The sequence below is a fragment of the Stereum hirsutum genome, assembly GCF_000264905.1.
Source record: "Stereum hirsutum FP-91666 SS1 unplaced genomic scaffold STEHIscaffold_4, whole genome shotgun sequence".
Taxonomy (NCBI): domain Eukaryota; kingdom Fungi; phylum Basidiomycota; class Agaricomycetes; order Russulales; family Stereaceae; genus Stereum; species Stereum hirsutum.
The window spans coordinates 1,277,510-1,300,098 of record NW_006763134.1 but is presented as its reverse complement, the minus strand read 5'-3'; the positions used below and the strand labels follow the sequence as shown (position 1 = coordinate 1,300,098).

General features: G+C 51.3%; 6 protein-coding genes across 6 annotated transcripts; 4 read left to right on the top strand and 2 right to left on the bottom strand.

The window, feature by feature from the left end:
* Positions 1-508: 508 nt before the first annotated feature.
* Positions 509-2,207, bottom strand: STEHIDRAFT_166955 (uncharacterized protein; the record flags this gene model as incomplete). Its single annotated transcript, XM_007301879.1, has 4 exons — positions 1,918-2,207; positions 1,479-1,844; positions 1,009-1,401; positions 509-808 (listed from the first exon to the last, which is right to left on the bottom strand). Exons 1-4 carry the CDS (start codon positions 2,158-2,160, stop codon positions 509-511), a joined length of 1,302 nt encoding a protein of 433 aa, XP_007301941.1. The 5' UTR covers positions 2,161-2,207.
* Positions 2,208-4,808: 2,601 nt separating this feature from the next.
* STEHIDRAFT_75886 (uncharacterized protein) lies at positions 4,809-7,169 on the top strand. The gene is made up of 6 exons (XM_007301549.1): positions 4,809-5,336; positions 5,419-5,926; positions 5,983-6,107; positions 6,167-6,855; positions 6,924-7,011; positions 7,083-7,169. Exons 1-6 carry the CDS (start codon positions 5,228-5,230, stop codon positions 7,154-7,156), a joined length of 1,593 nt encoding a protein of 530 aa, XP_007301611.1. The 5' UTR covers positions 4,809-5,227; the 3' UTR covers positions 7,157-7,169.
* A 241-nt stretch (positions 7,170-7,410) lies between these two features.
* Positions 7,411-10,469, top strand: STEHIDRAFT_75881 (RNA-binding domain-containing protein). The gene is made up of 12 exons (XM_007301548.1): positions 7,411-7,617; positions 7,688-7,731; positions 7,798-8,095; positions 8,551-8,611; positions 8,677-8,770; positions 8,826-8,990; positions 9,053-9,206; positions 9,258-9,307; positions 9,372-9,701; positions 9,760-9,910; positions 9,969-10,007; positions 10,067-10,469. Exons 1-12 carry the CDS (start codon positions 7,470-7,472, stop codon positions 10,153-10,155), a joined length of 1,623 nt encoding a protein of 540 aa, XP_007301610.1. The 5' UTR covers positions 7,411-7,469; the 3' UTR covers positions 10,156-10,469.
* A 231-nt stretch (positions 10,470-10,700) lies between these two features.
* STEHIDRAFT_138129 (uncharacterized protein) lies at positions 10,701-12,664 on the bottom strand (the record flags this gene model as incomplete). The annotated part of the gene is made up of 2 exons (XM_007301878.1): positions 12,645-12,664; positions 10,701-12,588 (listed from the first exon to the last, which is right to left on the bottom strand). The coding sequence occupies exons 1-2, from the start codon at positions 12,656-12,658 to the stop codon at positions 10,701-10,703; spliced, it is 1,902 nt and encodes a 633-aa protein (XP_007301940.1). The 5' UTR covers positions 12,659-12,664.
* A 1,845-nt stretch (positions 12,665-14,509) lies between these two features.
* STEHIDRAFT_53749 (uncharacterized protein) lies at positions 14,510-18,357 on the top strand (the record flags this gene model as incomplete). Its single annotated transcript, XM_007301521.1, has 6 exons — positions 14,510-14,681; positions 14,732-14,782; positions 14,848-15,744; positions 15,797-17,259; positions 17,329-17,672; positions 17,724-18,357. 6 exons carry the CDS (start codon positions 14,510-14,512, stop codon positions 18,355-18,357), a joined length of 3,561 nt encoding a protein of 1,186 aa, XP_007301583.1.
* A 1,940-nt stretch (positions 18,358-20,297) lies between these two features.
* On the top strand, positions 20,298-20,785 carry STEHIDRAFT_145793 (uncharacterized protein). The gene has a single exon (XM_007301877.1). The coding sequence runs from the start codon at positions 20,454-20,456 to the stop codon at positions 20,613-20,615; it is 162 nt and encodes a 53-aa protein (XP_007301939.1). The 5' UTR covers positions 20,298-20,453; the 3' UTR covers positions 20,616-20,785.
* The last annotated feature ends 1,804 nt before the right edge of the window (positions 20,786-22,589 follow it).

The following is a 22,589-nucleotide window of genomic DNA, read 5'->3' as shown; positions in this document are numbered from 1 at the left end:
AAGCATTTGCCATGAAAAGCATTCGTGCTCACTTGACACCCCGCTTGTGGGACACGGCGGCAATAGAGACTGGCCCGAACACCGTCTACGCTGTGGCTTTATAGGCATTCCACTGTCAGGAACCGTCGTACACTCACATGGAATACCTCTTCCGCAGAGATTCCCCTTCCGGCTAGAGGAAGTCTTGCCACTTTCTTCTCTGATTGTCTCCGAGCCTACTGATGAGGCTACTGATGCGCCTGCATGATCAGGAGGTACATATATGTCGTATTTGATTTGTAGCTTTCGAAGTCCAAGCTCATTTGTTGCCCTCTTGTAAACGGCTGTATTCGTATTTTCTGGTCGCTAGTAATACTATAGTATATACTCCCACATTTGTATTCGGCCCCAGGACACTTGATCACGGGCGACCCATGTCGTATCGGGCACCATATGGTTCATACTGCGATGTGGATAGTTGCCCTGCGCTGTTCGAGACCGCACTTAAATTGATAAGTTATACGCTGTTCTACACACAGTCGGCAAGAGATCCCGAGTAGCGTAAGGTGCAAGAAGACGATGAGACATGATGAAGAGGAATAAGAAGAGCATTCGGACTGATAAAGTCGCGGCCTGATACCCCGGCAAGGCCAATCGGGAGCATCACCGTCAACAATTCCGACTTTGGATGCACCGCGTAAGTCATGGCAAAACGTGACGAGAGGAAGAAAGACGGGAAAAATTTCACCATGAGGATCTCAATGCCGAGACGGCGCGCCTTTGTGTTGCTGCCGCCTCGTGCGATAGCGTTTGGCCAGAAGGAGAAACTCTAGGAAGGGGACATAGTGTAAGACTAACGCGATTTGACAGATGAAAATGAGGTCCGTACTATTCTCGTCGTTACTGTATCGTGTCTTCAGTGAGTTCAAGGTCCTCATAGGAAGCTGGGTAGACACAAGAATCTAACGTCAACTGATATTCCTTCCAATTATTTCGCCCAAGACGAGTTGTTTTGTTCATGCGACTCACGATTTGAGTGAAAGGTTCCCATTGCTGTGTTGGCGTCATCTCCGCCCATTCCGACGCACTGCACCTCGATATCCACTTCGCCATAATTCGCAACTCCGTCATGGTGTAGCGGTCCCCATAGCGCCCGACATCACCCTCATCCTCGTCCGACGATTCCACTCCTGGCCCCTCGTTCTTCATAGTCCATTCGGGCTTTCTGTCCAAATCGCTGCGAGCGTGTCCTCTGACATGTTTCTGAGGGCGTTTCGAGACATCATCCTCGCTGTCGCTAGCATTATCGAAGTCGAATTCATGAACTGGAATTGCCTCGCCGCCCGCACGTCTGAGCATCTTGTCGATTATGAGGAATTGAAGGGAGTAGTTTTTCCAAGATGCAGGGCTGTGTTGTGGCGCCTAGGATGTGATACAAACGGACAAGAGACGATGCATAAGAGGCGATCATGGATCGTTTTAGTTGGAGACGGACAAACCTTCTTGCCAAGCTTGGCGCATATCTCAGCCCGGGTAGCCGTGGAGTCTTTGTTGAGCTCGTACGCGAACAATTTCACCATGTAATTGACGTCCCCTTGTGTGTATTTGCCCGAATTATGAATCGAAGGGGTGGGTTCTTCGGATGGTGCATTCGGAATGCTTCCCCTTACAGGGTTGGTTTTCCTTCTTTTGTTAGATGTAGATGGGGTTGAGACAGAAGAGTCGGGGGCAAATCGTGGTTTGGTCGTTTCTGCCGTGGTCCGTTTGGTCGAAGACTTTGCTCCAAGACTTTCCACACGACGAAAAATTGCGCTTCTGTGAGCCAAGTAGTATTCCCTCCACTGGTAGGCAGTATGCTCGTTTGTCTATATACGGAGGCAGCGATAGTTAACCCGCACATCTTGTCAAAAATAGTGAGACGTAGATTTGTATACCAACCGTGTGGAGTCCATCAAGGGCTTGATTCGTGTTTAAGCCTTTGAGCTGCCCAGCATATATGGCGGAAACAATGAGGTCCTCGTCGTTCGGCTGATCGCCGACTGCCTTGAAGTTAGCCATCAAGGCAGGGCTGTCATGGAGATCGCGTCCATACAAAGCACGATGAGAAGGGCTCGGGTTATTTGGTAAATGTGTAGGATACCAAGCCGAAGGTATGTCTAGCCGGAGAGGAGGAGGATTCATGGTGAGGACGCTGACTGTGGCTGACGACGATCTCGTTGAGCCCAAAGCTGAGTGGCGTTGTGTTGGATAGTGGTGTGTAAAGAGGTGGCTAGCCAGTACTATTGCGGAGATGTATAAGCCTTTACACACGCACAGGTATCCAGAGAGTGTGAGCTTGGGAAAACTAATGGACAGTAGGTGGCAGTGCTGGTGTCGAATTCACCGTTGGGAAGCGAGGATGAATTTGCAATCATTGTTTGGCTATAGCCTCTAAACCAAACAACCAAACAAGTCTGTTGGCGCCGCCACCGGGATTTTCTTTTCTAACGCTTCTGCTGAGAGCTTTTAAGTTGAAGTTTCTGTGCTACGTTCTAGGGGCCTTTCTATACAGCTCAAAGCCTGATTCGCTACGTGGTGAGACCCTGCGTCAGTTGTGCCGAGTATATACTAAAATAGTGGAAGTGGAACTCAACCGGCAAGCTCCGATGCGTGAGTTCCACTGAGGCGCATGGCATACTACCCCGTACCCAGATGTGCAAATCTTACAGAAGTGCAAATTTTGACTTTACTCTTCGAGTTCTCCCCCGTTCCCCCTGGAAATATTCCTCAACATGTAAATACAGCATACTATCGTCCCTGGGTACTTTGTTTGGCGCAAATCGAGCGTGTCCCATCAAAATGCTCGAAAATGTCGAAAGTATGCACTTTCGACTTGCGACGCGCGTCGGAAGGCTTCCGGCCCGCCAAAAGTGAACATTTGCATTACTGGGTGCAAGCACTCGTCGACGCGCTCGACGTCGACGACAGCATAGCTTACTAGTAAAAAATCCCGATAAAATCGTCAAGCGTAGTTTATGGTTTTTGCCACCAACCTGTGTACTTAGATTAGCATTGGTGCATGTTAAAAGAGTACAGTAGCTCGAGCGCCGCAAAATTTGCACATCTGGGTACGCTGTAGTATGCCTAGGGAGGTCCGATCCAAAACCGCCGAATTTTGCCCTTTTTGTCCGGACCGATTTGGGAGCAAAATGTGCGCACTCGGATCGGGTGTCCTGTTTTGGAGGACGTTTGGTACACATTCTGTATCGGGCATTGCCCAGCATAGAGCTCAAAAATATGCGCATTATTCGCCATTATGTACGCACCTCGTCGGCGAGTGTCTGAAGAGGCTCTCTCGCGAGTCATCTTATCTCTCTTGTGCAACCTTTGTGCGCACTGTAGGCCATGGTAGGATCGGACCTTGTCACAAGTTCACCACTTTTGTCTCGTTTGGGATCGGACCTGGGGTCCTTCGGAGGCCGAAAATGTGCGCACTATGATCAAACATGAGACCAGTTTTTGGCCCAAAATTGTCCACACTAGGATTGGACCTCGCCCAGCATATGCCATGCGCCTTTCCACTGTGGCGAGAGGTGTCACGTTGACGATCGTGTCGTCGTGCCGGGTGCTCTCTGTTTCCTCAACATGGCTCCCCACCTCGAGAACTCATATGCATGCACATATATTTTTACCCGGTCTTGTAGAGCTGCCTCCGATCCAGACGGCTGCGTTCTCGATGGTCCACTCGTCTGGTGTCAGTGAGTTCAAGCCACTGTCTTCAGAAGAAACGGGCCACTTCCAGCAGTTGAACACATTCGACCCCTTTGCGTCCTTGCTTGCCCAAACCATCAGCCTCGCAGAATTTGACATCTAATTCAATCCCCAACCACCCTCCATCTTCTCCATTCGACTCAGACACCACGCACGCCTTCAGCTGCCGCCACACCAATGGTCAAAGCCGCGTCGGGCGTGAATGCGCAGCTGACACCATGTTTGAAAGATCTCACTGCACTTATCCCTGCTGCTACATAAACCTCCTGGCTATTCAAACAATGATCTGATAGGTGACGATAAACTTCTGCATTATTATTACATGTCGTACACACAAACTCGCTCTGCTTCATACACACATCACTGGTATCACCCCCTAAGTATTCGAAAATGAAGTACATGTACAGTGCTTTGTTTACTGTCTACATGCCCCCCACCCGATCTCAGGCCGTGACGGCTCATGATGAGCGAGCGAACGATGTGAACGTGAAATGCACGACAGTGGTGAAGTCACCACTTAAGGGCACGTCGCTGGTCTGACAACTCAGTGAAAGTGGCAGTGGAACTCGCGTGCCTGGGCCGGAGGAACCCGGGCCGAGTTCCACTTCCACTGTTTTGGTCGGTACTCAGTTGTGCCAGTGGGACGCAGATCGTCAGACACGACAGAGGAAGACAGAGGGCCCTGGGCAAGCCGCCGAAGGCGCCACACCACTGACCATGTTCTCAATGCTTATCGATCACTTGAGACACATACTAGGAGGCAAAACCAGCCAGTGAGACAGCCTGTACCACTTCGTCCCTCTCGGTGCTGACCGGCCTATGCTCGCTATTCCCTGGCCTAGACCGTCTCTATGTATCAATACTCGCACGTCCTTACAGGACGATCCAAACCAGCAGTCTCAATGCGAACCTATGCCTATAAAATGCTCATATTCTCCGTCTGACGCTCGGAGCGCCTACCATTCCCCCATCTAGATTGCTTTCTGTGTTTCCTAGCCGATTTTCCTTCTGATTCTAGGTCACTTCTCTCTTTCTGAACCATTGCCTCGGTCCTCCTTCGATCGGCAATTCATTTAGCATGTCTTTCAACTCTCGAAGAACAAGCCTCCGTCCTTCGCACCACGACTCACCATCATACCCATATGCTACTGCTTCATCTCTATCAACGCAAGACCGCGACACAAATACGGTCCTCGCGAACGGCAGCCATCATGGACTATCCTCTGGTTCACGCTTCGTTGATACCACCTTGAGAGACGCACGGCAAAATTCTCTGGATAGCAATCGAACCCTCCTTGATTCATCCGATTCCAGACGTTCATCACAAACCAACGCACACAAGTACGGAATATACGACTACGAGGATTGCAAAGACGACACCCTACTCCATCCGCCGCTGCAAAAGTCACAGTGCACACAGAACGACAACTGGTTGACCATCGATTCCGACGACCCGAGGCTGGCGGTCCCCTTAGACGAGCTGTTGAGGGATGAGGATATGGATCTAACGACAAAGGAGTTCGACGAGAGGAGACGATTGCTCAAGCTGAGTGAGAAGCAGAAGCGTAAGGAGCGACGAAGGTTGAAAATAGTCAAGCATGTAACATGTACGTTTGCTCTTCTAACTTTCCGCACCTGCTGAAGCTGAACTCGCGTCATGGCTCCATTGCGTATTTGCGACACTTTCAGCCGAGATTAACCGACAGCGGTTCATCATGAAACTCGCGAAAGCGTTGATGAAGTTTGGCGCACCCACTCACGCCATCGACTCTCTTCTCTCCGATTCCGCGAAGATCCTTGGTGTCGAAGCCAAATTCGTCATGCTACCGGGAGTTAACCTCGCGTCATTCGGCGACGTCTGCGAGCTGACTTCGCAAATCGAGCTGCTCAAGTCCAATGGAAGTCTTGACCTCGGGCGCCTACCAAAAGTCCGGATCGTCTACTACAACGTCACCCACGACTGTATCAGCGCAAAGATAGGCGGCCAGTGCTTGGATCAGCTTATGGACGAGGACGAGATTCATGGAAGACCCATGAAGTGCCTTCTGGCGTTGTGCGGGTCTGCTTTGATCTGTCCCTTGGCATTTGGTGGCTCCTTTCTGGATATGTGGATTGCAGGCCTTGGTGCTGCTGCCTTATGTGCTGTCGAACTCTACATGATCACCAAGAACAACGTATTCTATACCAACGTTTATCAGTGAGCTCCACTATTTATCTTGTAATGTGAGTCGGAGACTAACAGATCACTGAAAGGATCGCCACGACCGTTATCATCTCTCTCATCGCTCGGGCTCTGGGCAGTATCCGAACGGAGCTCTTCTGTTATAATGCGATATCATCGGCGTCCATTGTCGGTATACTCCCAGGGTTCTTGATTGGTACGTATGTCCTGTCTTACGACCAGAATCTCCTTGAGCTTATCGTCGTGCATGCATAGTGACCAGCTCACTTGAACTAGCCTCCAGAAATATGCTTTGCGGTTCCGTCAAGATGGTCTATGCTCTAATCTTCTCCCTCTTCATCTGCCTCGGTCTCCAAATTGGATCAGACCTCTACCTCTTATTCGATTTCCACGCCCGCTACCGATCCGCGAAAATCGCATCCACCTACGGAAACCCTGTTTTGTACACAGGGACATTCGTATCCGACAACATCATCAACGGCATCCCAGAATTCGTTGGGACGTTTTTATTCAAGAACCCGCCCGCGATCTCGGTCGACAATGTCGTCTCTGGCTGTCATCGACCCCCGAATGCTCCGTGGTACATGCTACCCTTTCCATCGTGGACGCAGATCATCATAGTACCTCTGTTCTGTCTGATCATCTCTATGTCAAACATGCAACCGGTCTTCAAGAAGCTTGGTATGGTAGACGCGGAAGAGCAGCGGGCTCGCAGCAGAAGGCGCACTAGCTTTACGCTCAGCTCTGAGATGTTGGTTCAAGTTGTATTCGCTTGCGCAGCTTACACCGCCAACAAGGTCGCGACTCGCTACATTTTTCACCACTCGGATGTCGTCTCGGCCATCGGTGCATTCACGGTTGGTATTCTTGGGAATGGATATCAGCGGCTTACGGGTGGCACAGCGTTTACAGCCATGGTGCCTGGTGTTCTTTTCCTGGTCCCAGTATGTCTGACAATATTCAATGGTGTGTTATAGTTACTCATCTAGTCCCCTTTACTATCACGCTATAGTCAGGTTTGTCGGAGACTGGAGACATCTTTTCCGGAGATCCTATTGATTTAGGCATTTCGGTCATCCAAGTTTCTATCGGCATTGTCGGTAAGTATTTCTCTTTTACTTTCGGTATCTCTCCAAGCTCACATCCATCGTGTTCTCTTCTACCTCCATAGTTGGCTTGTTGATGGCACGCGCTGTAGTCTATGCATTTGGCACAAAAGCACGGAGCGGTAGTCTCTCGTTCTGAATAAATTGGATAAAATGAACTGGAAACTCTTCTCATATGGCCGGTGCAATTGTGTGCTTGAATTGACTCATTAAGTCCATAAACCTCGTAGGCGTTGTGCCGGGATCTACAAATCCAGGAGTGCAACAAGCGCTGCGCCACTTTCGTACAAGAAGGCCAGAAGGTTCAAACTCCGACAAAGCGGGGTTTGTAATCGCGTGCGACGGCGGCGACAGCCCACTCACTCCCCAAAAAAACTCGTCGAGCTTATCTCTCAAGCGTCCACCACCCCTCATTACGACCGTCTACTTACAGCTTCACAGATCAGACCGAAATGGACGTTGATATGAAGGTAAAAGAGGACGTCGACGACAAGCGCGAGAAGGATAAGGAGTACGAGCGCGACAGGGACCGCGAACGGGACAAGGATAGGGAGAGCAGCAGGAGAGACTCGGGCAGGGATCGTGACCGCCGTGATTCAGGTATGTTTTCGACGATGACAGCGTTGCTCTTGCGAGGCGTGGAGGTCCCCATGTTGACAATCGCTTGCAGGTCGCACTCGCGGGTCGGGCAGAGGAGATCACTGGGAACCTGAGGTATGTGGATCAAGCAGCACTCAGCCCGCCAATGTAGCTTAACGCCATAAATCTTTTGCTTTATAGCGCCGTCGTCGCTCACGTTCCCGGTCGCGTTCGCGTCGTCGTTCCGCGTCGCCCCGCAGGCGTTCGCGCCGTTCTCGCTCTCGTTCGGGATCACACTCGCGTTCGCGCAGCCCGCGATCTCGTTCCAGGGACCGCAAGCCGGCCGAGCCGTTCCCGCGCTCTCTCGGTGGACCCATGAACGCCCCGCACGAGGAAGCCGTCGAGTTCGCCAAACAAAGCAAGCGTGAAAACCGGGTCTATGTCGGCAACCTCAGCTACGACGTCAAGTACAGGGACCTGATGGAATTCATGAGGGGAGGTGGGTGGGGGCATTTCAGATTAGCTGTCGTTGGTTTTGGTTTCGGTCGTCGTTTTGGTTCTGGGCGTGGCGTTGGTTTTGGTTTGAGTCTGGTCCTTGTTACGCCCCGGGGGAAGAGATGCCAGAGGAAGATGACGAGGATAATGGGGACGAAGTCTTGCCCGGAGCTAAGGCACGGTTAGATGGATAGAGCGGAGTCTTCGGCGAATCGTTCTCGATGCCCCTCGTTGGTGGCAGGCTCATCAATAGCTGGCAGAAGCATTGGCATTGGCGTCAGGAGTGGCAGCGGACGTAGGCTCTTGGCGAAGTGGATGGGGTCGGCGCTTTCGCAACCTCGAGGGCAGGGGCACAAGTGGCGGGGCCGGCAGAACCTTTTCAGCTTTCTGGTCTTATTGATGGGAACTCGAGATGAGAGGACGGTCTTATTGACAGGAGTTTTGTTTTGGGATTGTTAGCTGGTGAGGTCCTGTTCGCCGAAGTCCTTATTACACCGACTGGTATCTCGAAAGGATGCGGGTATGTTGTTTTTCCCTCTACTTCAGGGTACCATCATTGACATTCTATTCCTACTCGCTTTACAGTATCGTCGAATTTGCCTCTCACGAAGATGCCATGCGTGCCGTCAAGGAGCTTTCTGAAAGCCCTCTTCTTGGACGGCCTGTCTTCATTCGTGAGGTATGCTGAACTTTCTTTCTGACGACTTTATCACTCTTACCTGCTTCGCATCCAGGATCGTGAGAACGAATCTCGCTTTGGTGCCACGCCAGTGCCAGGTAAGATCGGCATGGCTATGGCTGGGCAAGGCTTGCATGCTGCGCCACCTCCTCGGCCTGCCTTCCACAACACTTTTGGAGGCGCCGGACACAACCCTGGCAATCAGCTTTACGTTGGCAATGTGAGGTCACTGAGTGCTCTTATTCGTCGTTTTACCTGACTAACCGTTGTCTCTTTGTCTAGCTCCCGTATCAAGCCGGATGGCAAGACTTGAAAGACTTGTTCCGCGAGGCTGGAAATATTGTTCGCGCTGACATCAACATCGGCGCCGATGGGAGGCCCAAAGGCAGCGGAACTGTCATTTATGAGACAGCGAAAGACGCTCAATCGGCTATCAGTATGTCTTCATCGTACATGACATTCAGCCTTTTCTGACGTCTATCATCAGACATGTTCAATGGCCACAACTGGTATGGCCGTATGCTCGAAGTCCGCGAGGTGAATTGTCGAATCGTCGCCAATGATTCTGAAAGACGTTGCTTATATTTCAAACATATTCTAGGATCGCTTCGCAGGTCTTTCGGGCCCGGGTGCCTTCCGTGGCGGCCTGCGTGGTGGATTCAGGGGTGGCCTTCGCGGTCTTCGTGGTGGATTCCGTGGTGGGTTCCGTGGTGGGTTTGCTGGTGCTCATGCTGCTGGAGGTCGCGATTTCTCCAACCAAGATCTGTACGCCGACTATTCTGGCCCCGATCAACAGTCGGGCACTGGACTGAGGATGGACAGTTATGGCAGCGGCGGGGCTGGCGCTGGCGCGTTCGGCGCTCCTACTGGTCCTGCGTTCGGGGCCGCTGGATTTGACGCTGAACCGAGCCAGCAGATCATGGTTCGCAATGTACGCATCTTCTCATTACTTTCTATGATTGTTTGCTGACGAGGTTCATGAACTGTAGCTGCCATGGTCTACGGCAAACGAGGACTTGGTAGAGTTGTTCGAGACGACTGGACAAGTCGAACTTGCAGAGATTCTGTACGAGGGTTCTAGATCCAAAGGCGCCGGTGTCGTGCAATTCGCTGCTATCACTGAGGCGGAGACTGCCATCGGTACGCTGTCACGCGCTCCTCACTGTTTGGCATAATTTTCTGATATTCGTATTCACAGCAAAATTCCAGCAATATATGTACGGTGGACGACCTCTCGGTACGTCCATACTGTTTTATCTCTTCCTTATCGCCTTCGGTTGACGTTGCTTTACCTAGACGTACGCTTCAACGACCGCTGGCATACTTTCACGCCTACGGCGGCCAAGGGAGGCCAAACAGCCCCCATGGTGGCCGAAGCTGCGTGAAGAGCTGTCTTATCTCGAGCGCTTGAGCGTTCGCCTTTCGTTCTCGTGATCTCACTTCAGCCAGCCCCTTCAACCAAGCGACCGACTGATTTGAGATCGCCTTCCCCCATTTGTCGCCTTCGTTGTCTATTGCCTTTGGTCTCTGTTGCCGTCCTGTCGTCCTTCACCGGTGCTTTACCCTTGAGGGCTATGCCTTCATCCTCTTGTTTCCTGAGAACTCCATTCCCGCATAAAAAATGTCTTATATGTCGTATGTGCGCTGTTCGCGCGTTCTTTGACCGACCTGTTTCTTGTTCGCACTCCTGCCGCATGTAATAATTATTCGTTGACTGCCTAGTTCTCAAGGCGACAATTTTTGATGATTTACTGTCGTGACGTTCTGTCGAGTGCAAAATGAGCTCGCACATCTGGGCTGCCTGCTTACAACACTTCTTTACACCAAGAAAAATTGTGCGTATAAGCGATGTGGTCAGGGTACATGAAAAAATTTCGCAGCCACCAAATCAACCCCGCGTTCTCTTTAGAGTCTCGCCATAAGGAATGCCTCAAAAATTGATTCGGGTCCATTCCCACCGCCGCTTTTCCACCTTTCCATCCCATCTGAAATCCGGAATGAGCGGTCTGAGCACATCGACCTGTCCCTCCGTTATCTCGCAATTCTCGATGTGTAGGCTCTGAAGCGTAACGGAAGCTCGTTTGCGACCGATGATGCGCCTGAGGACGTCAACAACTTCGTGTTCGAAAGTCGGGCCGTCGGCCTTAAGGAAGGAAAATTCTACGAGTGAGAGGGTGCGCATTTTTGGGAAAAGGACGTCGTCGTTGTCGTTGATGAGATCGGTGGAACCATCGGCCAAGGCGTGTAGGAGAGGAGATGACAGTTTAGGTTCTTTGAAAGGCTGGGAGTGGCCGTCTACAATAACCTCTTCGACTGTTTTGAGAGGAAGGAAGAGACGCCGCACTTCCAAAGGAGCGTCGAGAGGTCGACAGAGCGCGCAAGTGAACGTGCGGATGGCGGGGAAACGATAGGTTTGGAGTACGGAAGGGAGGAGATTGGGGTAGATGACTTCATTCTTGCCGACGATGTCGAGGTTAAGACGGGGCTTGACGGTGATGTAGGGATCCGGCTGTGGATCAGAACTAATGGTGAGAGAAGGTGAACGGGGAGGGCCAGAGACTTCGTCCCAGCCTTGTAGTGTGTAACCTTGTTTGGATTTGCAGGATAGTGTGAGATGTGTGAACGTCGAGGGAGTTATAGAGCATGGTTTGAGAAGAGAGGTGAACATATCTCCGGTGGAAGTATCAGCCAGATGTGTCATGGGCATTCCACGGTTGGCTAGACCATATGAAAGCGAAGCGTTGGGATGGATGGTGAGACGTTGTGATAGATTGAGACAATCTGCGAACGGTGCGATGAGGGATAGGTGCTTGAGTTGAGGAAGATGAATGATTTGGGTGACTTCGGGCAACGCTTGAACTCCTTGAGGTAGGAGAGGGAGGTACCATTGGTGAACAGTCAGACTCCACAGCTGTTGCATACGCTCGAGGGCCTGCATCAGTTCATGGAGAGACGGAGGTATGCAAGCCCGCTCACGGAGGTGAATAGACTCGTGTGGTGCTGCCATCATTGTCAACGATTTCAGTCCCGACATGATAGGAGAAGACCACAAGGAGGGCTGAATATCTCCGCAGAGCGAGAGATGCCGAAGACGTGGGGCGTGCTTCCCAAACAAAATGTCGGGATAAATTTGTTGACCCGACGGTTCCTGCTCATTTCCTCCAAAGTATTGATACTCCAGTCTAGCCGACTCCAATAATGGCGCTGGCCTAGAGAGAAGCTCGACCAAGACAGATGTCTCCGGCGCAGGTCCCTCAAGGCAAAGTGACCGCGCACGAGCCAAGTATGGTAGCGCGGTCCTTGCGATGGTCGTAGATTGGTCCGTAGGAAAGCTGTGTAAGCCCGTCGCATCTGGGTCCACGTCGATCGCACGAATGTCGAGTGCGGTCTGCTTCACACGGAGAAGCATCTCCTGGGCCCAATTCGATCTCTCCCAGATAATGTTTCGCCACAATGATGGAGTATCGAGCGCAACATCGCGGAAGCGACGACATACGTGTGTAGCGGTCACAAGCACGACAAATGGCTGCCGAAATCTAGGTAGCGATGGGTAGAGCGCGTCGGCTTCATCAGAATCTTCGATATCGGCGAAGTCATCCCAGTCGGCGGTGATGATTATTTCGAATATGTGGGCTAAAATTTCGGATGGAACGCGGATAATAGGTACTAGGGCATTTCTGTTTGCAATTAGAGAACTAGTAAGGCGGTGGGACCGTTCGATTTCGACGTCGAGGAAGTGGATATGAGCGTTATTTGTTGGGGGCGACTGGCCTGACGCGACAAGTCTGGAGGCTAAAAAGACGTTCCAAGCTTGTTCACTGGAGCAGATTTAGGTCAAGTTACCGTCATGATAGAGATAAAATTAGGAACGAACCCCTGGGCATCCATTGCTGCAACCTCGAGTGGTTGCCTTCGTCACGGTGTTCTATGAGGGCGGTTGCCGATATTCCGCAAGGGACCGCTGATATATTTCGGGTTATGAATGTATCCCATGTAACTATGCCACAGAAAAATCTGAAATCACCTTACCGTACAACGATGTAGGGTTCCGTCGTGCACGCTCGTTGGACTGAGGCTAGTGACGGGTTGTTGGACAAGACCTCGCGTCGATCCCGCCTGGTGCGCTACAGTCGACCTGCCTGATCGAGGTCTTCTGTTAGATCTTGACTCAAGTGAAAGATGGCTGTATTGCTAATCTCACTGTTGTGTTCACGAGACCAACGGATTGAGTATTGTTGGAATGGGACAGATTCACTTGTTGGAGAGGAGTCCTACGCAACGAGGCATCCGGTCGCGGCGACTTGGGCGCTTCGGCATTGGCCGCCGGAGATAAACGGAAGTCGACGATCTACGTATTTTTTTATTTCTTTTGACTTCTTTGTGTACGCTACCAAAAACTAGTATTATCATTATCCCCTACACGAGACTTTGGACGCCTAGGGACTTTGTCATTTCAACCCCGCGGCCATAGAACCTGGAATTCAGCGAATTATTCAGCAGACCCTACAACCGACGAGATCGGCGCCTACAGTGAACCTATCACTCGTACTCATCAACAGTTCTCCAGAGTGCGGCGCCACAGACATTTATGTTCAAGTTGAACACTCCAAGACGCATGGTAATGCTCTCTCTTCTCTCACTACATAGGTCTTACAGTCGATGTCATACTAACAAGTACCCCGAAATTCGTCTCTTCTTTTGCCTCGCTGTCACCCTCAGATGTGGGGATGGGCGGGCATGGTTGCCGTAGCTTGGGGCGGATGGTCCATAGCAAAAGCTAATATAAAGGCAAAGAGGAAAAGAATGGAAGAATCGGCAAAGGAGTGAATGCGATGGTACCTGCCACGACGCGCCTGTCCATTAGTTCACTCGCTTTGACATGATTATAGCATCAAACCGTGGGGTTTGACTTGTCCCTTCAGCGCTGACAGCGATGCAAAGGCGCAGTGTGTTATGTTCTCAACATGAGCAAATATTGAGGTAGCAATAATACGCAAAGTACGTCGAATTGATTCATCTTCTCAAACAAGATTTCGATGACTTCCTGTGAAGTTGACCGGTTTACCCAAAAGTGATAAGTCCTCATACTTCACAGTGTCGAGCTTCGGATAGCCGCACTGTCTCGTCATACTCGCCAAAAATGTTATATTCCTCTTGATAAGTATGGCCGGGTCATGCATGCAGCGCCCGGCAGTGTTGAACGATACGGTATCGTGAGTTTGTCTCAAGAGCAATTATCCTTGCGCAAGTTTTGTCGATCAGGAAGTCGTGCGCCCGTGACAGGCGACAGACAGACAGGGGGGAGAACAGAGTTTCTGGAATGGAGGTCTGTCTTTTTTTACGCAATTTAGTGGTTGTTCGCCCGCTGAATCTATAACCACAGTATCTGTCTACGAAAGAACCATTTTCACGGTCTCTTCCCGTACGAGGTCGACCGGCGCAGCCGAATATATGTGTCCCAAGATGTTGGAACGTACATCAACCGCTTGTATGGCCACCAATACCCCTCTTGCGCCTCAAATACTGTGACTGCAGGCTTGTAGCGCAGACGCTACAGACTAGCTTGAACAGGAAGAGTGCTCGCTCGATCACTGAACCTTCTGTCCTCAACGTGTTATGCACTCGAGGCTCTTATTAGTGTGGCGTGGGTGTAATGACTGGCTCCTAGGCCATATCTACGTCGACCAGACTTTTCGCCCTGCAACACCCCAACACCCCGTCCTTCCATCCTCCTTCAATATGGTGCATTTGCTCTGTTGGCCCGAAACATATTTCTTCTATCCCATAGGAAATACGTCTGCTGTATGTCTTATCAGAGACCTGGCCCCGGAGGAATCCGCGAATATACTTCTGCTGGGATGCGGGGATCCTAGGAATGTGATGTATACGATCTTCTGCGAATCCGACGAGAGTGCGTAGTTTGTTCTCCCTGTGCGTGTTGTTGCTCAATCACGACTACAGTCACTCGTCCTTTGGACTTCACTTGTTGTGATATCGACCCAGCCGTTTTAGGTATGCATGCAATGATTTTGGCTCCGCTTCTGTTTCAAACGATTCGAACTCATCCCTCGTGATAGCGCGCAACATAATCTTGCTCACAATGGCCGCAGATGGACACTCACCCTCCACCGTCATTTGGAACGTATACATCCACATGCATCTTGACGACAAATCTCACGCGACACTTGTCGAGCATTGCTCCAAACTCATCAATCACTCCGAGACCATACAGGGCTGGCGAAACTCTCCGTATGGGCGCTATATCAAGATGTGTACAGCTTACACTCTCGAAGAAGTACGGCGCCACTGGAGACTTTATGTTGAAATGAAAACTCTGCCTGACAAGCGCATCAAAGCCATCCGCGAAGCGTTCAAGGCCGTGGCTAAGTCTCGACCGTCTAAAACGCTCGGGAATGGAGCCAGATCGGCAGGCCTTTTCATGATTCACGCGTTCGATGCTGCAGCAAAGCTGGAAGACCACTACTGGAAGACCGGGACAACGTTCTTTGACGATGCGCTTGACACTGCTGCCATGAAGTTGAATCCTACCCTGGTATATTCACTAGGCGGAGAAGGGTGTAATGTTCATTACGGGACCGATCCGGTGACCCCTTTCCATCTCGCGCTCGCGTTCAACAACAGTCCGCACTCTGTTCGACCTCATGACCTCGTCGAGGTTGCCAAAATCCAGTTCAAGGACTGGTGCACGAGCTTCAAAGCTTCTACCTCCCCTACAAAACCGACGAACCCGGTCGTCCGATTCATTGTGGGCGAAGCTACAGCCGTGTCCCGTTCGTTGCAGCTTTTCGTTGAAACAGGCTCACCAGCCTCCTCCATCCCCGTCGCACCGTGGAAGTCTCAGTTGCTTGTTCTGAGCGAGGGAGACGTTTCTAGTGCTTTGCGTCGCGACATCGAGGGTATACCCCCGCCGCTATTCAACGTAATCGACACTTCGAACTTGGTCGACCATATTGGTATGTATGCACGCCGGTGTTTCCGACGTCGTTCATTACTGACGATGTCCAGGTGTTTTGAACGTCCTGACCGCCGCGATCCCAATGCTTTCCGCATACCCCCACGCGAGTGTCATGTACACCGAGTCACTCATATCCAAAGAGAAGAATGCCACCAAAGACTTCATCGATCGTCTGTATTCGGATGTCACGCTCATGAACATGCTCATCGGTGTCTGTCCCGTGGACTACGTGTCCGGGTTCACAACACGTTCCAATACGCACGAGCTCATGGCCTACGAGATCGCCTTAAAGCGGACCGCCACCCAATTCCATCAAGTTACCACATGGAAGTCGCCACCGACGATCGAGTCCGATTCATCGATCTGGAAGCAAGCCAGTCGACCGCCTGTGTTCGACCCTGTGGAGCTTGGGACCCATCTTTACGACATGTACCATCGCATGTTCGAGGAGGAGGACAGCCGCACATGGTTTCAGCGAAACGGCGCGCGTAGAAACCTTCTCGGAGCCCTCACTCACGCTAACCGTGATCACTATTCCCGCGAGAGCTTTGTCCTGTTCCTGAAGATGGTCAGAGACAGACTGAGGCTCTCGCCGGCGCAGTGGGGCGACGTCCTGGAACGTTTCTTGGGAATCTTGGACGCCGATCGATCCATGCCCATGGATCTGAACAACTGCCAGGACTTACATGGTCAGCTCTGGCGCCACGGAGTCCACGACCCGCCCGCCTACGTATCTTCGCCCCCGCTCAAGATAGGTCCGTTTTCAGAATGGGACGTTTTACCCACCATGGTCCGAATTTTCCTCGTCGTCCCTCGCGAGAGCTTAGCTATTTTCCGCAAATATCCTGCCCATTCACCACTTTTGCAATGCGACATCAAAGGCAAGAGCATACATAATATCTTCGCAGGACTGCATCCTATGTGGGGACGCATTACTCGCACGGGAACACGAAGGAGACCTTCCGTTCAATTCATAGAGGATCCCGCAGGCCTACGGGGAGACGCGCCTCTCGTCGTCTCATTCACGATAGCTACCACGTACTTGACTTCCTTCGAACATCCCAATACGCTCAGCGCTGGGTTCGCGCTCCGATCGACCGTGGGATCCGGGACATTTTTCGGTGATTTAGACGGTCATCTCACTGTCTTCCGCGCACCCCTTACGGATCAATCGCGTGTCTATATCGTTCCCGAGCAGCGTTCCGTCGGTGCTGTTCGCGTGGCGCCTACCTCCTCCACAATCGAGTCTTGTGGCGCTATCGGAACATCGACGCCTGCTTTTGTTCGCCTTGACGAAGACTGCGAGGCGGTTCAGTCGTTGACTGTCAAGTTGTCTGTGGAGGGCGAGGCCTTGCAGGAGCTCTTCCGCACCTCCACTCCACGAGTGACGCAGATCTCGCCTTCCGCGTTGAACGTGGCCATTGGCTCGTCAAGTCAGGATATCGTGTACCCTTTCCCTATCATGAGCGAATCTCGAAAGCTTCGTCTCGCGAGAACTTCACATTATCTCGAGGTATGAAATATCTCCTCTGATTTTTTATTTATTTCAATTTCGCTCACTCTTCCGCTGTTCGCATCCTAGGTGGTCGTCCCCGTCTTTCGTCCATTCCAAACAGAAGGCATGAAGCTCGATCCATTCTGCGTCTTCAACCGGCCACAGGGCATCAGCCCATGGAATATCCACCGAGTCAACTTGAAACGTCTCCCGATCCTCAACATATCCAACGCCTCTAACCTCGAAGAATGGCTCAACCCTCACGTCGGCTCTCAACTCTCGCAACGCGAACGCGCTCTCCACAACAGTACAGAGAAGAACGCAAACAAGGAGAAGAAAAATAAAACACAAAACAACCTCGCACAGCAGGATCCGCTCGCGGCTCTCAAAATACGCCTCCACGGGATAATCATGCGTTCTGCATGCTTACCGTCGCCGTCTGGGAGCCTGAGCGGCCCCGCCACCGGAAAATGCGTCTTCAGTCTGGCTCTGCAGGACCCCAAAACAGGGAAGAACAACTGCGACATGCTCCTCTTCGTCGATGAGCTGAGGTTCGATCTGCCGTGCCATACCGTCATTTGCGACGCCTTCGTGCTTCCGCTCCAGCACGAGCTGATGAACAGGATCGAACCCGACTTTGTCAAGCTCCTCCGTGGTGGACCGCCGCAGAATATAAATACCACAGTGACGATCCATCCGGCGGAGATGCAGCTGTGGAAACGGCTCTTGCCCGCCCTCGTCGAGCGATCGCGCGCGTCGTGGACGCACGGACCCAACTGCGAGTACAAATCCGCAGGACGTATTCCACTGTCTACCGACATGGAGAAGGTCCCGCTGTGTAGCTGTGGGAGAGGGAAGGACGTCGAGGGGATGCAGAAGGTCGAACTGTGGCGGCCGTTCGCGCCACATGTTACGAGGCTGGCGCTTTCGCCTTTGTTTGCAGTTTCGTACCTCGAGACGGTCATTCGCGATCCGGAGGCGAGGAAGTGTTTTGCGTGCAGAGGGAAGGGTAACCCGAAGTTGATGGAGTGTAAGGGGTGTAGGAAGGTAAGGTATTGTTCGGTTGAGTGTCAGAAGTTCAATTGGGAGGAGCACAAGAAACGTTGTAAGGCGTAGGTGTTTGGATAGTTCCTTGGTGTTACGAGAGCTGCGACAGAGTGTTCAGGTGTAACAGTACGCGTCGATATACACGTGTGTATACAGATCAACAGTGACCTTGTTTGCTAGGTCGTTCAGTGAACGTACCGTGACCACGAGCCGTCACAATTGGTGGTGACCTTTCCGAGTCTTCTGCTTATATGTATTCGCTTTGGTTGAGCGATGGACTTGGCTTGATTATGGCCCACTTCATTGATGTTCTCCTGCATGTTTATACGGCCAGGGGGTTCGACGTGAAGACCACAACAGGGAAGGTTACAGTTGAAAGACCGCTGAGGGACGCTGAGGAGGAAATACTCATCAGTGGTGATTTTTGGTAAGCCTGTGGGACTGGAGAGGAAATGGAGACACAGATCCTGAGGCTGTGCGCTGTGGAGACTTGTCACAGGGGGCTGCCAGTGGCTACATCTATTGATCTTTACGAGCAGTCATGAGCTGATCCTCACCATCCAGCTATCTGCAAGAAAGAAGCCAATGCATCCACGTGTTAGAGCATGCTTATAGCTCATGAATTGAATGTTCATCGCATACATCCAGCTCCCATGAATACACCCTACTCGCTACTACTTCTCAGTAGTCCTTCGTTCAGACAAAACCGTCGTTCAGACAGTGCGAGAACACACCAAATTTCCCAGCGTTTCTCAACGTTCGAGCTCTCATAAATCTTGGCGAATCATTCCTAGACCATTTTCGAAGTCGTTTGGGAACAATAATAACAGCGGGACGTCGAGCGGGGAGGTGGGGCGTCTCGGACACTTTGGCGGGCGCGGCTGTCCGAACAACGTTCCCACCCTTTGGACAATGACCTTCCTCTTGAGAAATGCATAACAAAAGTACATGAGAATGTAGCTCGAATAGAGGGCACTCCGTGTGCCATGTGTTATGGCAAGAGAACTCGAGCTGATTTTTTTTTTGCAGTCCACATTGTCCGAACGAAGGGACAGTGATGGTGGTAATACCCGTCACAAGCCCCTTCCAAACAAGCCCGTACTTCTCTCGCAACTCCGGAGCTTTGGTGTACAGGTTTTGAGCACCGAGCCGCGGACGTTATATCAGTGAATTTCTATATTCATGATCCCAGATATAGCGGCTGGGTAGGGGGCTAGGAACTAGAGTCCGGCTCCGACGCTACAGTCAAGAATGAAGTTGGCGGCTGTATGGGGATGAACCAAGGCGGATGAATCGGAAGAGAGAACGTGGGTGATGTGTTTGTACATGAAAGGGAAAGGAGAAAAGAGAAAGAAAGAAAGAAAGAAGGAAAGAAGGTCGATATTACCTTGCCTTTATACTCCACAGACTTTGTGCTGTAGCTCCCCTGTTTCAAGTTGAATGACGGGTTCGGCGGAGTGGTATGCTTGAACCAATAGTTCTTAGTTCTTGTCGAAAGATGAAAGAGTTGAGTCGTGAGATACCATTGCGAGCTCTGATCAGGATTCGAAGATACTTCGAGGCCTATGACAGAAGCCTGAGGTGAAAGGAGCAAGAAAGGAGAGCTGGGGTATCTCTAGTCAATGCGAAGGGGATTGTCTAGGAGAGGGTTCAACCTCGCCGAGGGGACTGAGTGATACTTTCTATGAATCATGGACAACTGTACCAAGTTAAAGCGCTATACGGGGTAGAGCACGAGATGGTCCTGTAGATATATGTATGAGAGATAGAGGATAGGCGCGTCAGCGACCTGGCAGCAGTTGTAATGCAAGAAGCATGACCTTCAGAGCGGAACGTGAAAGCACATGTGGAAGGGAGGCAGATACTCTACATACCGCGAACCATTGGACGAAAGAAGGTAGGAAGGTCCTGCTGGAGATCGGGCTTCAGGTTTCCTAGCGTCAAAATACTTCGGGCAGGAGTTGAATCCGCTGAGTCTGTATGACGATATGGCGAAAGGGTGAACGAACCGAGATTGTCAACGCAGCGAGTCGTGGTGAACAGCGTTGATGCTCGACCTTTAGCCGGGGTCAAGGTACTTCAAAAAGTCGCCGGATTTGACACTGACCGGGGTCGAGCTCCACCGGCACAGTAGCAGCCTCAGATCTCGTGAAGGTCGCTTCGCAATGCCGAGTGGACCGCGACTGGTTTCGTGCATTTATTACGCTGGTGATATTGAACTTAGCTCGGAGGTGCCACACCTATTACCTAGTAGAGTGGCGGAGTATCATGGCACGTATGACCGTAAAATGGGTCTCATAGATGGCTCACTCACAACGTTTCGTTGAAACCGTACCGCGGGATGATCTTGGTTTTGTATGCTATACTAATACTATACGTCTCCGGTGTTCTTCTCGGGAGAAGGCAGCGCCAACTTGAAGATGTTGTGTCCAGCTAAATATAAGTTACCAAGGAGGCGTTGTAATGTGCTCTGGAATGACTCGGGAGAATATATGCCAGTGGCGAGGTAGGGCTGTGATTGCTACGGCTTTCAAAATACGTTAGCATGGGGAGAAGAAGAGCGAGAAATCCGACTCGGGAAGAGACAGATGTAGAAAGTGTGGGTACTTGCATGCCATGGTTGATCATCATTACCCCTCGGGTTTGTATGTCGTATGCGTCTTCGGCTTTCTTCCTGAGGGCTTCAATGTAAGCATCCGTTGTCAGGAGCAGAGATTGATACTCATTGGAAAGAGAGAAGTCTACGCCAACTTGAAGATACTATATCCAACCACTTGAGGGAGGGCGTTTCAATTATACCTGTTCCATGAAAGTACCTACTTCTGAAGCAAGACTGGAATGACCTGGAGGGACTCAGTACGTTAGCACGAGGAGAAGAAGGATACTACACGAAACGGACGTCTCCACGGTAACATCCATCCCCTCACCCTTCCGTCCCGCACAGGCCCGTCCGAGGTCACAACGAGATCCATCCATGCAACCTTTGAAGTTGAAGAGTCCCTATCTGATTCTGAGTTTTCCTACTTAGGTCTCAGGCTCGCGATCCGACGATCACAAGGACCCGTACCCGTTACTCGAATGTGCAGGACATAACGTCCTCCAACCGTGTTATCTGAATGCCGAGGTCTCAAAACGGAGGTTGAATTGAGAGCATCGAAAGAACCTCGGTGACATCGCGGACCGGGAGGTCGTCGTCCATGTACTATATCGGTAGACGGACAGGCTGAATCGGTCACTAGTGCTTGAACGCTCAACGATACCGGCTAACGCGGTCCCGGTAGTATTAGTGATGACAGTACTTTCCTCACCAGTGACATTGGCCAGGATGGGACAGCTGTGTGATGAGAATACCTGTCAACACGATCCCGGTAGTAGTAATGATATAGCAGTGCTTGCCTCACTAGTAGTAACATCTCCCACCTGGGAGAGATCGGTACGGTACTCGGGCCCTGAAGCTGGTGAGAATAAGAGCTCGAGGAAGACCAAGACCCAGCGGATCTTAGGACGATCAGCGAGATTGAACCGTGCGATGAGTCCGAGCCGGGTATGGGGCCCGGGGAGGGATGTTGCTCGAATTGGGGGTTGGAGGGATGTTTCTATGTAGGACTTCATATAGGGGCGAGTTGGTGAGTTACCCCAACCGGTACGGGGAATTGGTATGGGCGGGAATCGAGGTACAGAAAGCTGACTGGAACATAATCTAACGACTAGAAAATATCCTGTCGACAAGCCGTACCGAGATCATATGTACGATATGACACGACACGACACGAAACGAAACAGGGAGCCTAAGTCAACAATCTAGCAACCGTAGCAAATGATAGGGATGCCATACCCGCTCAGAAAGATCACAAGGCACAGCGAATGGTCTGCAGGTCTGCGAGATTCCCAGTGCCAGCCATATGTGAAGCCCGAAGGCTTGTGAATGCGACAAAGCGGGTCGCGGTGGTCCAGCGGTTGCCCGTGTGGTACTGTAGTACTAGAGGTACAACACCCATGCGCGTGTCTATATGTACTACAAATTCTGCGCGAGCCATACGAATCCGACGTGTACATGGAGAAGAAGAGCGTTGTTACAGGGTTTGACGCAGAGACTGAGCGAGCAAGTGAGGTGGAGCGGTATGTATGTTGAACGACGTCGGGAACGGTGTATATTGCCAAATGCCCACAATGATTGGCTTTTCTTTCGGCTCCGGAAGGATTATAGATAAGATCAAGACGACTTCGAGCAGCAACGAAAATGAAATTTGCATTTTGTGGAGAGCGAAGAATGATGTAACCACATGACGCTCTGGAAATGT